At 47.2% G+C, this 16,530-nt stretch overlaps 1 protein-coding gene across 1 annotated transcript in view; it reads right to left on the bottom strand.

The window, feature by feature from the left end:
• CACNA1B (calcium voltage-gated channel subunit alpha1 B) overlaps window positions 1-16,530 on the bottom strand; it is a 249,634-nt gene that overhangs the window by 108,669 nt on the left and 124,435 nt on the right. Inside the window, exons 11-13 of the mRNA XM_044439840.1 lie at window positions 14,053-14,262; window positions 6,245-6,357; window positions 1,666-1,778 (exon numbers count right to left, since the gene is read on the bottom strand). Coding sequence (XP_044295775.1) covers window positions 1,666-1,778; window positions 6,245-6,357; window positions 14,053-14,262 — 436 coding nt within the window. The remainder of the gene's footprint in view (window positions 1-1,665; window positions 1,779-6,244; window positions 6,358-14,052; window positions 14,263-16,530) is intronic.

Below are 16,530 nucleotides of genomic sequence, written 5' to 3'. Positions count from 1 at the left end.
AGAGTTAACAGACCATTGCACCACCCGCTGAAATAGGGAAGGATGACTCCATCAAGCTCAGTTCCACCTGTTACTTTTTATCCTGTTCCACCTGTTATTTTTTATTTCCACATTGAACTGCGAAAAATTTTTGTTCATGCCAAAATCTGTATGAATCCCATGCGCCACACAGGAAGAGAACACAATTTCACTGTGCACTTTTTGATGTGTTTCCACAAACCCACACATTAAGCAATTTAGAAAATTTGAAACATCTTTCTGTCCATGTTTCCCCTAATATATCCACTTAGTGTCCATTTTTCTAAAATAGCCTCATTTGTGTCTGTGGGTTTTTACAACTGAAGTTGAAAGTACACTGAATTCTGGTGCACATGTAAGTTTTGGAAGTACAAATTTGGCACATGCACCTTAAAAAAACCCAATGTTTTTCTTATCCTGCACAGCAATCCATTGATTAATAAGTTTCAATAAGCAGAGCCCTACATATGTTTGCTTAGATGCAACTCCAAATTGGACGAATGGCTTACTGGGTGTTTCCAAGAGCAGCCTTAAATCACTAAAGGCCTTCCAGCTGCTGAGCTGGCGCCTTAATTACTTATTACCTGGTCACTCGCTGCTCCAGCATTACAAAGCGAGCCGCTTGCCTTTCCCCTCCTGGACAACCTTTTAACCACTGGTTTGCTTTCAGAATGTGCTCATTTATTTGTATTGCAATTGCTCTTTTGTGATCAAATAAAACATTTGCTTTCAAGAACATAAGGGAAAAGGCAATTGATGAGTGAGAAGGATAATTAAATGACCCTTCGGGCAGGGATTGACAACGCAGCTAATTAAAAGGGACAAATCAGGTAAGATCACGACTTGGGGAAAACATCAACCGGACAAGCTGGCACCTCCATGGGAGCCAGAGAAATGGTCACATGCCATGGAAGAAAGGAAGGTGCAAGCTAGCTTCAGCTGCGATGCCTGAATGATGGAATGTTTATTCCGGAGAAAGATGGTGACGAGCCCAAGTGGAACAGGAGCTGTGGCGTAGTGAAGCCATGTCTGAGGAATCCAGTTTGTGGGAGGAACCTGCTGGGTTTCTTGGCTCAGCTCTGCAGACTCCAGTCTGCTTTCTCTCTGCCTTGATCAGACTGTGCATTGCTGTGATTTCTGTGATACACTTCTCGGTTCAAGCACCAGGCACAAAAATGAGCATCTTAAGGAAAGCCATGTAAAAATGTCCATGACAGAGGAAGTTGCATACAAACATACATGTGGAATTGTACTTCCTTCCTCCCCTTTCATCACTACTGGGCAGAATGGGACTATATTTGAATACAGACAGACCAGACCCACATCCTGAGACACTGTCATGTCTTCTCCTCACAGGAGCACCTTGCTTGTTGTGCCTGCTGCAGGTACATGACCGTTCAGAAACTGGTTATTTTAATTTATTGTTGTAAGCCGCCCCGAGGCTTCGGCGAATGGGGCGGCACAAAAATGTTTCAATAAATAAATAAATAAAATTTTCTACACCTGACTGCTGCTAGAGATACAGTAAAACAGAGATTGCTCTTGGAATAGGTGTTGGAAAGGCAGGCAGGCTGGCAGGCAGGCGCCACTCTTAAAGGACTAGATTTAAAAGAGCCACCAGGCTCCAAAAATTAAGCTGCAACTTACTTGGTGACTTTGAAAATCCTCAGCAGCCGGAGAGCCCTCAATACACTGATGCCGAAGGACGTGCCAGGTTTCACTGCTGCCCAGATGACTTCAAAGATGCTGCCCACAATCACCTGCAGGAGGAAAAGGAGGTGATGGAGGGATGCAGGAAAAAGGGAGGAGTTCCCTGATATTGGGAACTCGCATGGTTCAGAATCCTGAAACCTTCTTCAGTGCATGTAAAGGTTAGGCTGGTCAGTTCCAGTTATCAGTGCAAGTAGAAAGAAACAGAAACAGGAGACAAAGTGAGATGAACTGAAGCAAAACAAAATGAAGATGTTTCATCCATTGCTTTAGTCATCAATACCTGAAAGCTCTCCACTTTAAAATTAAAGAATCCAAGTTTTTAGCTGTGACGGCTTGAAAGGAGGAGATGGCAATATGAGAAACTAGAAGAATAGCTGAGAAACCAGATGAACCAGCTCCTTGGTGTATTTTGACCCTTTCCTCGGCTGGCGAATGCAGATTAATTCACACAAATGTATAAGAGAGAGAGATGGTAACTTCTATTTGCTTCAGGGATCGCTCTTTTCCTTTGTTTGTTTAAAAGCAGTCAACACACACAGTCCTGGCTCAGGCCCAGTGAAATCAATAGGATATACGCAAGATAGATATTCATGGCATTCTCTCTCTCGGAGAAGCAGAACATGAATATTCTATTCCAAACCCTGCTCTTATCCACTTAATGTTCACTTAACAAGCAGACAACCCAAAGCAGAATCCCCCAGTTTTGTCACTGTGGAATTTCAAACTGGGAACTACAGCCAATTCCCCCCCACACACACACACCTTTTTTTAATGAATGCACCAGTACAATGCACCCCTTTGTAGTCACATTTGGATGGTACATTTTTAGCCATAAGATAAAAATAACGATGCACACCTAAAAAAATTAACATGTACAGAAACTCACAGGCACAGGAGTCTATTTTTTTTTTAAATTCTGCAGACAGAACTGCTCCATGTTGATTGAAATACTTACCCCACCCCATCCCACTTGCCTCAATGCCCTTCATTTTGCAATCCTGACAAGTCTGCATTTCTCTCCTTTACTTCTGCTTTCACTACTTTGGGTTTGCTTTCCTCAGCATCTCCCCCCGCCCCCCCACACACACACCCCTTCTCTTAGCTTAACATCCCCTCCAAAGTCACTCAGTAAATATATATCCACCCCATGTAGCCTCCCTTGACATTTCCTGCCACATTCCAGCCCCGTCCTCCTCCGTCTACTTCACATTCTAAGGCTGAGTTTTCCAACTGGCATTGCTCCATTTGGAAAGAAACGGGCCTCATCTTTACACCTTGTTGCGCTGCCACTGAAACTTTTCTATGAGCCCCACTGATCATGACAACAACAACAACAACGCCCTGCCGGCCAATATTTTGTCACACTAGACCCAGCTCTGAAATATTCCCTGGTTACGAGCAGCTCTAAAAGGAGGCAGTTGGGAATTCAGAGTGACAGGGAGCAGGGGAGGAAGACAAACGATGGAACCCCACAGGGAGACCGTGTTGCGTTCCCCGAGGGATTGGGGAGGGAAAATCAGCCAAGGAAGCAAGAGCCTTCCCTGCACAGTTCCCAGAAAGGCCAAGCTCTGTGCAGCAAGGCTAAAAGCAGCATCCAGCCCAGAGAAAAAGCTTGGAGTTTTCTCTGTCCCAGAACCTTTGCAACTTATTTCCTCCCTGATTAACTAAGGGGGCTCTCTTTTCTACCTCCACTCTCTCATGGAGCATTTTGAATTATTAAGCGCTCCAGGAAATGCACAATGGGGACGTTTAAGGACAAGTGGAACCTGGTCTCCCTATTGCTCAGTTGCCTTTTGACAAGGGCTGCCATGCCCTTTCCCACAGCCAAAATATGTTGCAGCCTCTACCAGCCAGGGCTCAAGGTGAAGCATGGCGAGGCTGGCAAGGCAAGGCACCCCTTTCTGGAGCCCACAGGACCAATCTTTCCAGATCTGGAGTATCGTAAGTAGGAACCACGAAGCCTTTTGCACAATCCTCAGCAAAACTAAGAATAATCCATGTTTTTATAATGTTTTCAGGGTTTCAAAGTGCTTCCCACACATTCCTCCACCTGAACATTTGCATGGATATCCATCGAGATTATGGTCTCCTGCCTGCCCCTTAAGATCTGGGGTGCAGAGGCCCTTCTCTGGAGCCCTTCCTGAAGCAGATTAGGAGGGTGGCTACCTGGAGAAGGGCCTTCCCTGGGATGGCACCCCAATTACGGAATTTGCTCCCCAGAGAGGCTCGCTTGGCGCTGTCACTTTATTCTTTTTGGCCCCAGGCTAAAACCTTTTTATTTTCCCAGTGTTTTAAGATTTGATTGGTTTAATCAAAATGGTGACATACAGATACGTGAGGGGATGTTACATGGAGGTGGGTAGAGACCTGTTCTCCCCTGCAGAGGAAGGCAGGACGCGCTCCAACGGAGCCAAGCTCAGGGAACCAAGGTTCAGTTTTGGTGCCAGGAAGGACTTTCAGACAGTTAGGACACCGAGGGCCTGGAATGGGCTTCCACGGGAGGCGGTTGAGGCCCCATCGGTGCGGGTGTTCAAGGACAGGCTGGACGTGCACATGGTGGGCATGTCGTGAGCGGAGCCGGCTGGAGTCAGGGTCAGACTAGATGGCCCGGGAGACCCCTTCTGACTCGCTCTGTTTCTATGTTTCTAATTGGGGTTTTATTGCTGGTTGAAAATTTTATTAGGATGCTGTGTTTTATTTTATATTGTCTTATTGTTAAACTGTCCTGAGACCACGGTAAGGGATGGTCTAGAAAAGGTTTAAATCAATCAATCAAAATAAAAAAATAAGCTAGGACAGCATCCTATTTGCTCCAGATTCCTTGGCAAGCCTCTCAGCTCCCACATCGCACCGACTACATTACACCCAGCCAGGTGCATGTACATGAAATTTGCATCGTGAGTAGCTGGGTGCAGGCTGGGACATTCTGGCACTGGAAAGGGAAGGATGCTTGACCCTCACCAGCTCCGGCTGGCTAGAAAAGCAAGTGCTCCTTCGTGCTGACACCAGCCCTGCCCAGCCTCAGATCTATCAAGGAGCGCCCGGCTTCAGCTCTGATGTCTGCCAGTGAAGTAGCTAATTAGTGTCAGTCATGCAGTGGAAGTGGACACCTGCCAGGGGCTATTTTGCTTCAAGAGCGAGGACTGTGAGCCGGAGATGGCGAAGGCCAGGAGGGTGCAGCTTCTCCTCCGGGCCCCCTCGCAGCCAAAGCTCTCCGAGAAGCAACAGCGTCATTGACCAGCACGTTTGACAAATACTTCCCCCCAGTCATACTGCATGTGAGAAGGCTGGACTGTTTGCTTTGCTTGTTTGCAGCAGGGAGCTCCGGCTGCAGAATTTGGCTTTGCAGGCCTAGATGTTAATATTCTAGCCCTCAGTGTTCTTCCGGGTGGGGGCTCGAGAGAGTATTGCAAAAACCTGTGAGGTCTCCAAAGTCATGGGCCTGGTAAGGATTTTCAGCACAACAGGAGAGCCTTCCGGGCCCGTTCTACTAAAGGGAGGGGCAATAAACACTGAACAGCAAGGAAATGTTTACCTCCAGTCCTGCATGAAGGTCAATGTCCTGCTGTACACAGCGGAAAGCAAGGACTACTATTATCATAGTTTCATTTCTGGATTGCCCATAGCTCAAGCTCTCTGTGGCTAGAACGGCTAGAAAGATTGGCTAGGAAGCAGGATGGGGAAGGACCACAACCCCTTGGCAGAGTGCGGGGTTCACATGGAAATATCCAGGTTTAATCTCCAGCATTTGCAAGGAGGGCTGAGAAAGGTCTGAAGAGCTGCTGCCAGTCCGTGCAGATAATACTGAACTCAAGGCACCCATTTGCGGGCTCTGTATTATACAGTGGCTTCTGGGTGGGATCCCATGGATTCTTTCTTTCCAGTTATCATGCTCCAGGTATTAGCTTACCTTTACATTCCACTGTTTTTCCTGCTGGAAGGAAACCACAGTGGTGTACAAGGTTCTCCTCCTTTCCATTTTATCCTCACAACAACTGTGAGGTAGGTTAGGCCAAGAGACTGTGACTGGCCCCAAAGCACCCAGAGAGCATCATCGTCAAGTGGGGAACTAGGACCTGGATCTCCTGAGAGCTTCGTCGTCAAGTGGGGAACTCGGACCTGGATCTCCTGAGTCAACCTGAATCATTTTACAACTGTGTGTGTGTGTGTGCACGCGCGCATGCACACACACACTTGCTATGACAGGGCAAGACAGGAGATCAAATTAAGAAAGGACAACCCTACACCTCACCCCACCTATTCCACCTCTCTCCACTTGGAGGCACAGCAATGCTCTGGGAGCCTTAGATGCGACGTCACGGGTTCCCGATGCCTCCCCTGTTGTGGTGCTACCCCCACCATGGAAGAGAACAAAACCAACTCTGGGTGGCTCAATGTTGTCTCTCAGAGCTTCTTCAGAGGAACCCCTAAAGGAGCAGAGGTGACCCCCACTGTGCAGAGCGCAAGGGGAGCATTCTGGGGGCAGAGCAGAGTGCCACCCGTTTTGTCTTACCCCAAAGTCAAAGCAGTTGAATGAGGAGTGGAAATAGTTCCTTGGCCCCAGGCCGTACATCTTGAGGGACATCTCAGTGAGGAACAGGCCGAGGAAAACGAACTCGGCAAAATCTAGAAGAGAACAGCAGAGCGTGAATCACAGATGGGTCTCTGAATGGTGATTTCAGGTCAATACACCTCTCCCCCATATGGAGTGCATCTTACCAGCAGCGGATGAAAGCATGTTGCGGGGGAAAACATGCAATCTAAGCCATGGAAGGCAACCTTAGGCCCTACAGATGTTTCAGCCTACAAATGCCATCAACTTGCACCATTGGCCATGATGATGGGTCTTGACAGGAGCTGCAGCCAAAACATCTGGGGGCTACTGAGTTCTCCACCAATTATTAGTGGCATATTTTGCACTATGGAGATTTTGTTCAGTCCGTATCTGCAGGTGAACTGACCTAATCCTCACTTTCTAAACTAATGGGATAATTAATAACTTGGATCGGAACACACTTCTGCTCTCAGCTTTGCACTCTGAGGTGTAGCAAAACCAAGGCTAACAGGGTGGTAGTAAAGGGACTTCATTATTAGCGGGGACACGGATGTCCATCTGCCACCCCTTCCCCTCTGGGCTCAGACAGGGAGAACTGCATTTTCCATGTAAAAACAACACTAAACATTTTATCTGCTATAGCAGAGTAGTTAGAGGGTGGCTTGATGCTGAATGGGCAAGCTAAGGGTAATTAAACCATGCTGGCTTTGCTCCTAGCAGATCAAAACTCCTAGAACCAGTTCGTTGACCCGGATCACCAGAGCTGCCTACAGTTTTGGTACCCGTATGTGTGTTTGTACACAGGGGACCCTCATTCATGTCCTTGTGGTCATCAGTTGTCCCAGTGTCTAGCACTGGCTGGCCTTCACGGGTGCTCTCCTGGGAAGCCAAAGACATGTGCTCTTGTGGCCTTGGAGCCCAACAATTCCACCTCAAGAGGAGTCAGTGCAAGGCTGTTTGGCCGCGTAAGAGGCATGCTCCACAGGGAACAGAGCTACTTCTCTACCTAAGGCCCCTGGTCGATTGCTGAAACGAGTTGCAAAACCCGCAGGAGCTCCACACGGAGCTGCCCCCCACATCTGGGCTGCCTGACGTAACCTGAGCATCAGCCTGCTCTGCCAGGCCTCACGTCGCTCTGTGCCCCAGGACTATGATCACCAGGAACCTGCCATGTGGAGCAGAATCCTTGTTCTCTTGGGATCATCGGCTGGACCGGAACACAAGAATGGGCTCCTGAAACAAGAATGCGTCCATCTTACTGTGGCAACTGCTCCCCTTTCGGCGGGTGGGCCAGGATTCCTTCTGAGACGGCCTTACCCACGCAATGGAAAAATGGAAAAATTCCACTGTGTGCTGTTTGGCCTTCCTTAATCTAATTTAATCTACTTTTAACAGAAACATTTTATGATACAAAGGGATGCGGGAAAGGAAGTGTAGGGAGAAGGCTAGCTACAAATAGTTTAATTTGATTTTTAAAATTTGTTCTCCCTTTCTACCCAATACATTTGAATTAGGTGCTCAGCAGCTCTTATTATGTCAATCACTGACAGTTTAACTCCATTTTCATGTTAGCACAAAGTCTGAGGTCATTAGCAGCAAGCTATGGATAAGGTCGTGCAACTATTGCTCTTCAGCCTGGTGCCCTCCAAACTCCTAGCATCCTCACACAGCCTATGCAAGGATGATAGGATCTATAGTCCGGAGAGCACCCAGTTGGAAAATGCTGAGAAAGTTCCCAGCTTTTCCATGCCCTTCACACATTATAACGCATCCTTCCCACCCTGATGTTCGGACTACAATTGCCTGCGAGCTGGGAAGAATGGGTCTTGTGGTCCAAAGCACCAGGCTGGGGGAGGAGTTTGTAAACAGTTAAAAGGGAAAGAGAACTTTGGCCAGCTTGCTCTTCTAGAAATCTATTTTATGTTATTTTTATATTTCTATGCCACCCCATAACCTGAAGGTTCTCTGGGCGGCTTACAAATGCTAAACAGCATTAAAAAATAGATAAAATACAGTAAAACAATTGATAATCCAATACAATAGATAAAATAGTAAATAAAATCACTTAATAAAATGTATGTACACACAACAATAAGCACAGCCAAAAAATTAACCAAATAAATGAAAATAAATAATCCGTAAATAATTCAATTTTATACTGGTATGTGTGAGTCTAACAGACTCATTAACTCTTTTCCAAGTTTAAGTTTATCATGTTCATTAATTAAGTGCAATTATGCTATTTAAGAAAGTTAGTATTTCAAGTTACAAAACTAATAACATTCTATTTAAATTTGTCATATTTGATGTGTATATTATCTATTTTTATCCACCCTAATTTGATATGCTAAGTGCCCAACTGCGATCCAGACTTGATTGTTCATTATAAGATTGTTCAGCAACCCATTGTTCCTGAATGCAGTATATCCAATATATTATATTCTAGGCAGTCTTGGGTTAGACCAGTGGTGGCAAACCTATGGCATGCGTGCTGCAGTGGGCACACGGAGCCCTCTGTTGGCACATGAGCCAAGTCGCCCCAGCAGCTGAGCATTGGATAACAGCACACACAGGGGCCATGCGCATGCTCGGAAAGGAGTAGAGCGATGACGTCACGAGCTGCGACTCACTAGCCGGGACTCGTCCGACCTTTCGCCTGGCCAGTCAGTGCGCTGCCAAGGATATAGATAGATACATATTTGCTTGGACTGACTTTGAGGTGTTTTTTCTGAACTAAAACCTCAGATTTCAGGTTTTATTGCAGTGTTGACACTTTGCAATAAATAAGTGGGTTTTGGGTTGCAGTTTGGGCACTCGGTCTCTAAAATGTTCACCATCACTGGTTTAGACCATTCCTTTCCCTGAATATGCAGAGGTACTTCAGCTACAAATTCATGAGCAAGCAATAAAAACAGCCCCCCGACGGATTTCTCTCATCTCCTTTTAAAGCCACTTATGTTAGTGGCCATATCCCATGTCTTAAGGGAGCAGATTCCAGAAATCATTTATGCATTGTGGGAAGGACCGTCTTTCGCTCATCCTGAATTTCCTGCTAGTCAATTCCACTGGGTGAAGATTAAGTGAAAATGTGGCCGTCTTCAATTATCCCGATGAGCTCTCATGCCGAAGATGAAGCAAACCTAGTCTCTGATGCTCCAGAGGATAAGACTAGAACCAAGGGGCGGAGACTGCAGGGAAGCGTTCAGAAAAATTTGCAGGAGAAATTGAAATGGCCATTTATTATTTCCAACATGCAAACGGCTTTCACGACTATTCCCCACCGACGGGCCTCTCATTCTCCTTGAATTTGCCTAATCTAAGTCAATGGCTACTCATACACCTTGTGACACTAAACCCCATAACTAAATAGTGTGGCGTTTGAAGAAGTATCTTTTTTCTCTCTCCCGGACTGGAAATATTAGATGTCCCTAGAAGCACGGCATGATGGTAAAGCTGTTCTCCAGCTGTTCTTGGCCAGGGACTGGCCACTTCCCTTATAAATCCCATAATTTCGGTATGCCATGTGTGGACAACTTCTTCCTTTTCTCCATCTTGAATCTATCACTACTCAGCTGCATAGGATGGCCCAAACTTGTAATATTATGAGAGAGCGAGAAAACATCTACCTGTACATTTTTGGTAGCCATGCATCCTTTTATTTAGAACTCCATCAAGCCTAGTTATGGCCCAGGAACTCAAAACTAGGGTTACTTGGTAGAACCCAGAATGTTTGGAATGCTGATATCTATACCAAGCTTAGAGGTCCATCGAGCACACCTTAGTATTTTTCATGCTAGACCACCCATATTTAAAGAAATAGCCATGTAGGTTATGATCTACACCTTCCTTCCGTGTTTCCAAGTTCCTTGTGACTTATTTTCCTTTCTGAGTCCTACTGATCTACAGTGGCTATGGCTCATGGGAGCTGAAGTCCAAAGCAACTAAGGATGCCAGGTTGGCCAGGGCTGCTGGAGGCTCGAAAGCCCCCAGATGTATTCCAATCTTTAAGGTGTGCATTGACAGCTTTAATGAGCCTACAGGCTTCTGAAAAATGTGGTATCTGGTCTGAAAAAAAATGGCAAAGGAGTTCTTCTTTGCAGAAGGCAAAGCTCCAGTGCCTTCTTCAGGGACACGAAGCAATAGCATTTCCTGTTTTTCCTTTCTCTCTGTTTTTGCCAAACACCTGTGGATCCTCGTTCAAAGCACTTGAAGCAGTTGGAAGCATCAAGCAGAGAAAGTTAATCAGAGCATCTCAACAAAGAGAAAGTAAGGAAGAAAAAGATGATGAAGAGGGAGAACCAAGACAAATCAATGCAGACCCCACCGGCTCTCAGCAGCAGCGATGTTAATTTGTAACGTAATTAAATTCTCCCCAGAGGAAGAGATGCAATTGAATTAGAGGCGCCAAATCGGGCGGTGGGTGTTGCTGATCCTTCCTAGAGCAGAAGTGCTGCTTTCTCCATGGAAGTTCACACATCTTGCTCAAAATCCAATGACAGAAACACCCCATGAGGCCATCTAATCAGGGACGACTGCACTTCAGTCCCCAAGAAGGTTCATTGTGTATCGATGCTAAAGCTGCCGGGGGAGGGGGAGTCATTCTCTTTCCATGGCTTGCTGTAGCTTCCAAATAAAGCACACAAGAAAGCCAGAGAAGCCACCATTGTTCAATGGGACCACAGCCAGTGCTTTTGGGAAATCCACAAGTGACCACGGGTAAGATTGTGCTAAAGAACACTTCCAAGTTGGCCCAGAATATGCCAAGCCAGCCTTCTCCAACCTGGCAGCCTTCAGAGGCATGTGGACCACAACTCCCAGAATTCCCATCCAGCGGGGCCATTGACTGGGAATTCCGGCGGCTGTGGTCCAAAAGTGCCTGGAAGGCTGTGCTAAGGTATCTCGCCCCCACTGCCAAAATAGAGATTTCCAAGCTCATTCAGGTCCAATCAAGTCAAGCTCCGAATCAGAAAGGTAATAGGGTTTGATAACTTTTCTACTCCCACTGTGCAAGCTTCCAAGTCGCCTCCTCCTTCCCCCACCTACACAAGTTTCTTTTTCCCATGCAGTTGGTTACAACTTGAACCAAAGAAGATTTAGGCTGCCTCTCACTGTGTACAACCAGTTGCATTAAGCAAAAAAGTCCACCTGAAAATCGGTGTGTGTTTTTGTGCACGCTTTTCAACATGACTTTGCTAGCACATGCAATTTTGCAGACTTTCCCCTGAAATAACGAACTTTTCTAAGCTGCGGACAGTTTCAAGTTCTAGTGAGCAAGCTGAGATGGGAGAGGACGGACTTCGCATCCTCCTTCCAATGGTACAGCATCAGCTTAAGAAGATGGGCCAATTAAGAAACATCAGGCTTTCCAGGCGATTGGTCCATAAGCAGCAGGATCCACCTTGAAGGTTGGGATCAGCTTCTTACCATTAAACCACATTTCCTTCATTCTAACTTGGCCTTTTCTCTTATACCTCTGTAACACCTTTTCTTCTGTACTCCAATGCAAGCCTGGCCAGTCCGGGTTAACTTAATACAGCTTTTGCTTAGGCAGCTGCAGTCCTAAGCTGCTTGGAAGGATCCAGTCCTGACAACTTGCTGGCTTGTAATCGCTGTGTACAGGTTGCTTTGTCTGGAAAATGACATTATCCGGCTTTCTTGAGACAAGCCTAATTCAGCCAGCAGGTGCCAATCCCACTTCACCAGCATCCTCAGCGTACAGGTCAAAGCACCTGTGAGCTTCCCGTATTCCCTGCTTTCTTTCTCCTCCCTCTCAGCTGCAGCCTTGCTGAATTATTTTTTCTGTTTTGATCCAGCCTTCCCCCCGCCTTCCTTGTACGTAGCCCATACAATTTTTCACTCCATTTGTAATTAACAAAAGCGTTCTTTCTGACACCAGCTGGGAGATGAATATTTGCTCATAAAGTTCCCTTGTTTAAGAGGTCTGCCACAAGCGTTTCTGTTCAAGGAAACACTCATAGCTCTTTCTCTTATGCAGATTGGTAGTGGGGATGACCAAAATCTGACTTTCGAAGCAAAACACGCAAAGTCTCGGGCCTGGATGAACACATGAAATCACAGAAGCACCCAGACAACGTGTGGATGGGTGACTTTAATCACCCTCCCATTGACGGTATAAATGTATGGTCCACTCACAAAACTGAGGTTACACCGCTTGATGCCCTTAGTGACTCAGTGCCCTTGAAAGTTGGCCATGGAACCGACCAGAAGGGTTGTGATCCAGGATTTAATCCTAGGTGGCGTCACCCAGGACCCAGTGGGAGATGTGGCCACTGCTGAACTACATGGAAACAGCAACTCCAATGCTGTCAGATTTAACATATATCTGACTGGGACTTTGCCAAGGAAAGTTTGGCCTAGTTGCAGGTGACTTCAAAAGAAGAAACTTCTCTAAAATGAGGAAAGTGATAAAGAGGAAGTTGAAAGGGGGAGGCAAGGAGGTTAAAGCTCTCAAATTGCTCACAAGGTACACAAAACCACAACAGTTTTGTTCTGCTATAATGCATACCACAAGATAGGAAAGAGGTGCAAGAGGTCTCCCAGCATGGTTGAGAAGCAGTGACAAGGAAATTATTTTGGAAAAGAATTGCTGATCGTCTAGCGGAGTTTGCCACCTTTCCTCCAGAAAGCTGAGGGAGATGCCTCTAATGGTCTCATCCATTTTATCTTTCCGAGATGCTGAGCTGAGAGATTGAGACTTCTGCTTAACTTGTGTGTGGATTTGACAATGGCTCTCACTTTCAAAAGTCAAACACTCTTACTCAGAAACTGGCTCATTAAGTAGAGTGCTAGCTCAGCCCAGCTCTTCAGGTCCTTGCGCTGGGAAAGGTCTTTCGCAACTCTGGCTGCAAAAGTTCTTTGGGAATGGAAAGCGAGGTCTTCTACATGGAATTCCCACTCAACGTAGCCAACCTGCTATGGTACTAAACTCTGAGATGCTAAGCATGTAGCACCCTCTATCACAGCCAGTAGTAACATGGAGAACATCTTCTAGAGGTTCCCTTCCTGGGAGATACATGCCAGCTTGGTTTGCTTGATGCCTTTCTCCAGCTGGTCAGTATAGAGGGCCATTGTCCACGGTTCCATCCATGGACTGCCATGTCTTACTGCAAGACACCCCAGGCTCGCTTGCCCTGCCCCACTCAGCTTTCTATTTTCTTGGCGTCTCTGCAGTCAGTCAGTATTGGGTGGGTGGACTCTTTGGGGAAGGGGGCTTTGCCTTTTTTAATACCAAAATGGGGGGGGGGGGGTGCCATTTCTGCAAAGAGTGAGGCTCCTCTGCATTCTCTTAAGGGCAAGCGTGCTACCTTAGCTCCAAAATAAGCATATTTGGAGAAAGAATTTGCTATTTGTATACAGCAGACTTCCCCAACCTGGAATCCTCTCCACATTCTGGACTAAAATTCCCATCATCCTCAAAAGTCAGCCATGCTGACTGTAGCTGAGTGGGCTTTGCTATCCAAAATATCTGGAGAACACCAGGTTAAGGAAGGCTGGTCTATGGGTGATCATGGGCCAAGCATGTGTTCAAATAAGAACAGAAGTCACACAGAAGTTGGGTTTCTTAAAAGGACTGAGGAATGAAAAATCAAGCCATGGGAACAACGGCAACTCATCATCACGTATCTGTGTTACTGAATATTCCTGGGGGGCGAGCAAAGCAACCATGCCAGCAAATTCTGCTGGGCCTTCCCACCCTGCATGAGAGTAAAGACAGACAGTAAGAGGCGCATCGGGGCCTTACTCACACAACGCAGTGGTGAGCCCTTCTGGCTGGTCATAATGCACAATGGCGACACACATGGTGTTGAGGGCCACAACGCAGAGGACCATCCAGTAGAAGCTCTGGGCTTTCACCATGCGCCGGATGAAGAACCGGAACATCTTCTCTTTTCTGCGGAAGTAGGAGGAACTCTCGTTCTTGCCGCTCTTGAGGCTGGCCCGGGCAAATGGAGAACCTGGGGGCATTGAAGGGGAAGAAAAGAGGGTCATCACTTGCAGGGAAAGTCAAGGAGATGTCCCAACAGTCACGCCCTATGGAGAATCACACTCTAACTTCATTATCCTTTAGACATGGCTCATCTCTCTAAAAGGATTCAACAAGGTCATGAAGCACAAACTTTTCATTGGTTATAATTATTATTACATTATATTTCTATACTGCCCATAGCCAAAGCTCTCTGGGCAGTGCACAACATTTTAAGTCCCCCATCCAGATTTCCACCAGGCCTGACTCTGCTTAGCTTCCAAGATTAGGCAGGATCAGGCACTTCCGGCTATATGGAAGACTATTAGTCATGTTCAAGGTCCAGATAAAGCCCACCATTGATTGGTCTGAAAATATGCCCCCAGGATGCCACTGCTGTGAAAAGAGCAAATACCATGTTAGGTTCAATCAAAATACAACAGCAACTAGCTTAATTGAAGTAGGAATTTAAAACAAAGCTGCCAAGATTGTGCTCCCCTTATGCATTTTGGAACACCATGGCCCAGCTGTGACCACCACCCCTAAAAATGGTACCCTAGAGGTAAGAAAAAGGCAACAGAAGCGATCCTCAGGCTACATGAACACCCCCTGTGAGGAAAGGTTACTGCAACAGGGATTGGCTAGGTTAGGAAAACGGTGAGTGACAGAGGTGTATAGAATCACGCACGGTGATCCCTCTCACAACACTAGGGTCCAGAATCACATCGACAGACAGATTTAGTGACAGACTCGGGACAGAAAAGGGAAGTATTTCTTCAGAAGGCGCCTAAGTTCAAGCATGGAAGTTATTTCCACAAGCTCTCACGATGGCCACCCATTTGGAAGGCTTTAAATGTCAGGTTGAGGATAGCACCGTTAGCCTATTAGCATCTTTCCTGCTCCCAAAGGCTCCAAAAAGCCTCCTTAATGCCAACGTCCTGCTGGGTTGAAGTTGACAGGCCAGGAGGATTGGTAGAGGTGATCCTTGCCCCTCTGAGTTTTGCTTTGAGAGTGCTTTGGAAAGTGGCCGGAAGAAATTCAGGAGAAACCCTGCCTTGGCTTCTCCAACTCATTTCCCCTCCTGGCCACCGGAACAGCCCCTCTGCTCCCTCTCCAAGGCTGTTCTTCCAACCTGGGGGAGGCAGACAGTGCCAGGTTCTGCAGAGCAAGCCAGGTGGCTTGACAGGGCAGCCAGCCTGGTTCACCTTGTAAGTAAGGTGTGGATGAACCCTTTTGGAGCCCATCCCTCCAGCATGCATGGACTTCCTCTCCTGCTTGGCCCAGTCCGGCAAAGTGAGCTGAGCCAAGAGGAAATCCGCAGGTGCCCAAAGATGCCCGGTGGCACAAGCAGCAACCTTCTGTACCAGGTGCCGTCACCCAAGGGGCAGCAGCTGCAGGACACAGCAGAGGAGCTCTGGAAGTGGCCACGCCAGGCACCATTACCAATGACTAAGCTTCTTCCATAACCAGTGCAGCCAGCAACCACAGTGCCGGACTGCTTGCTCAGTGCTGGGGGCCCCATTCCTCGTACACACAGTGCCTCACTTGATCTCAGGGAGCATTCACCAGGAATTCATGGCCGCTGCAAGGCAGACTGAAGTATGAGGAGCTGAGCCCAGGGAATCCTGTGGATTCCTTGCAAATCCCTGCTTGTGAGGACCGATACCAGCCTCGTTGGCACCCGAGCCTTGCTCGCATCCCATTTGGCCTTTGCCCCTGGCAGTGCCACATCTCACCACCAGCTCCATCCCTCCTGCTCCTGGTACTCCAAGCACAGACTATCTACTGCTTCGTTCTCAGAGCTGGCAGCCAGCGCTGTCTCTCTGCATGGCTGCAAGGCGCCAAGTGGAAACAGCTCTCCACCTTCTGGGGCTGAAGCACTGCCTCTCTGCTTGGAGCCAAGTACAGCCACCGGCCCAGGGTCTCTGCAGGACTGCTCTTTAAAAGGGCATCATCTTGGTCACCACAGCAGAGTGATACAGCCATGCTTCAGGAAGGCCTTTGCTTTAATAAAGTGGATTCGGTCCTTTGCCACCCGTCACTGTAAAACGTGATGATGAGTTCTTGCAGACAGTCTTGAGAGGATTACAGAGCAACTCACCCTGTGACCAGCCTGCAGAAGCCTCTGCTCCACTGCTCAGCATATTTTCATTCCAGCTCGGAATTATGCAGCTTGTTTTCATCGAGCCCCAGAACCACACCAGAGGAATGATCCGTTTTGAAAACACAATAATGTGAATGTCAAGCAGGCCAGGGATGT

Source organism: Varanus komodoensis, unplaced genomic scaffold, assembly GCF_004798865.1.
Source record: "Varanus komodoensis strain SLA01 unplaced genomic scaffold, ASM479886v1 scaffold36, whole genome shotgun sequence".
Lineage (NCBI taxonomy): Eukaryota > Metazoa > Chordata > Lepidosauria > Squamata > Varanidae > Varanus > Varanus komodoensis.
Note: the sequence above shows the minus strand (reverse complement) of the source record. Positions and strands in the feature narration are given on the sequence as shown.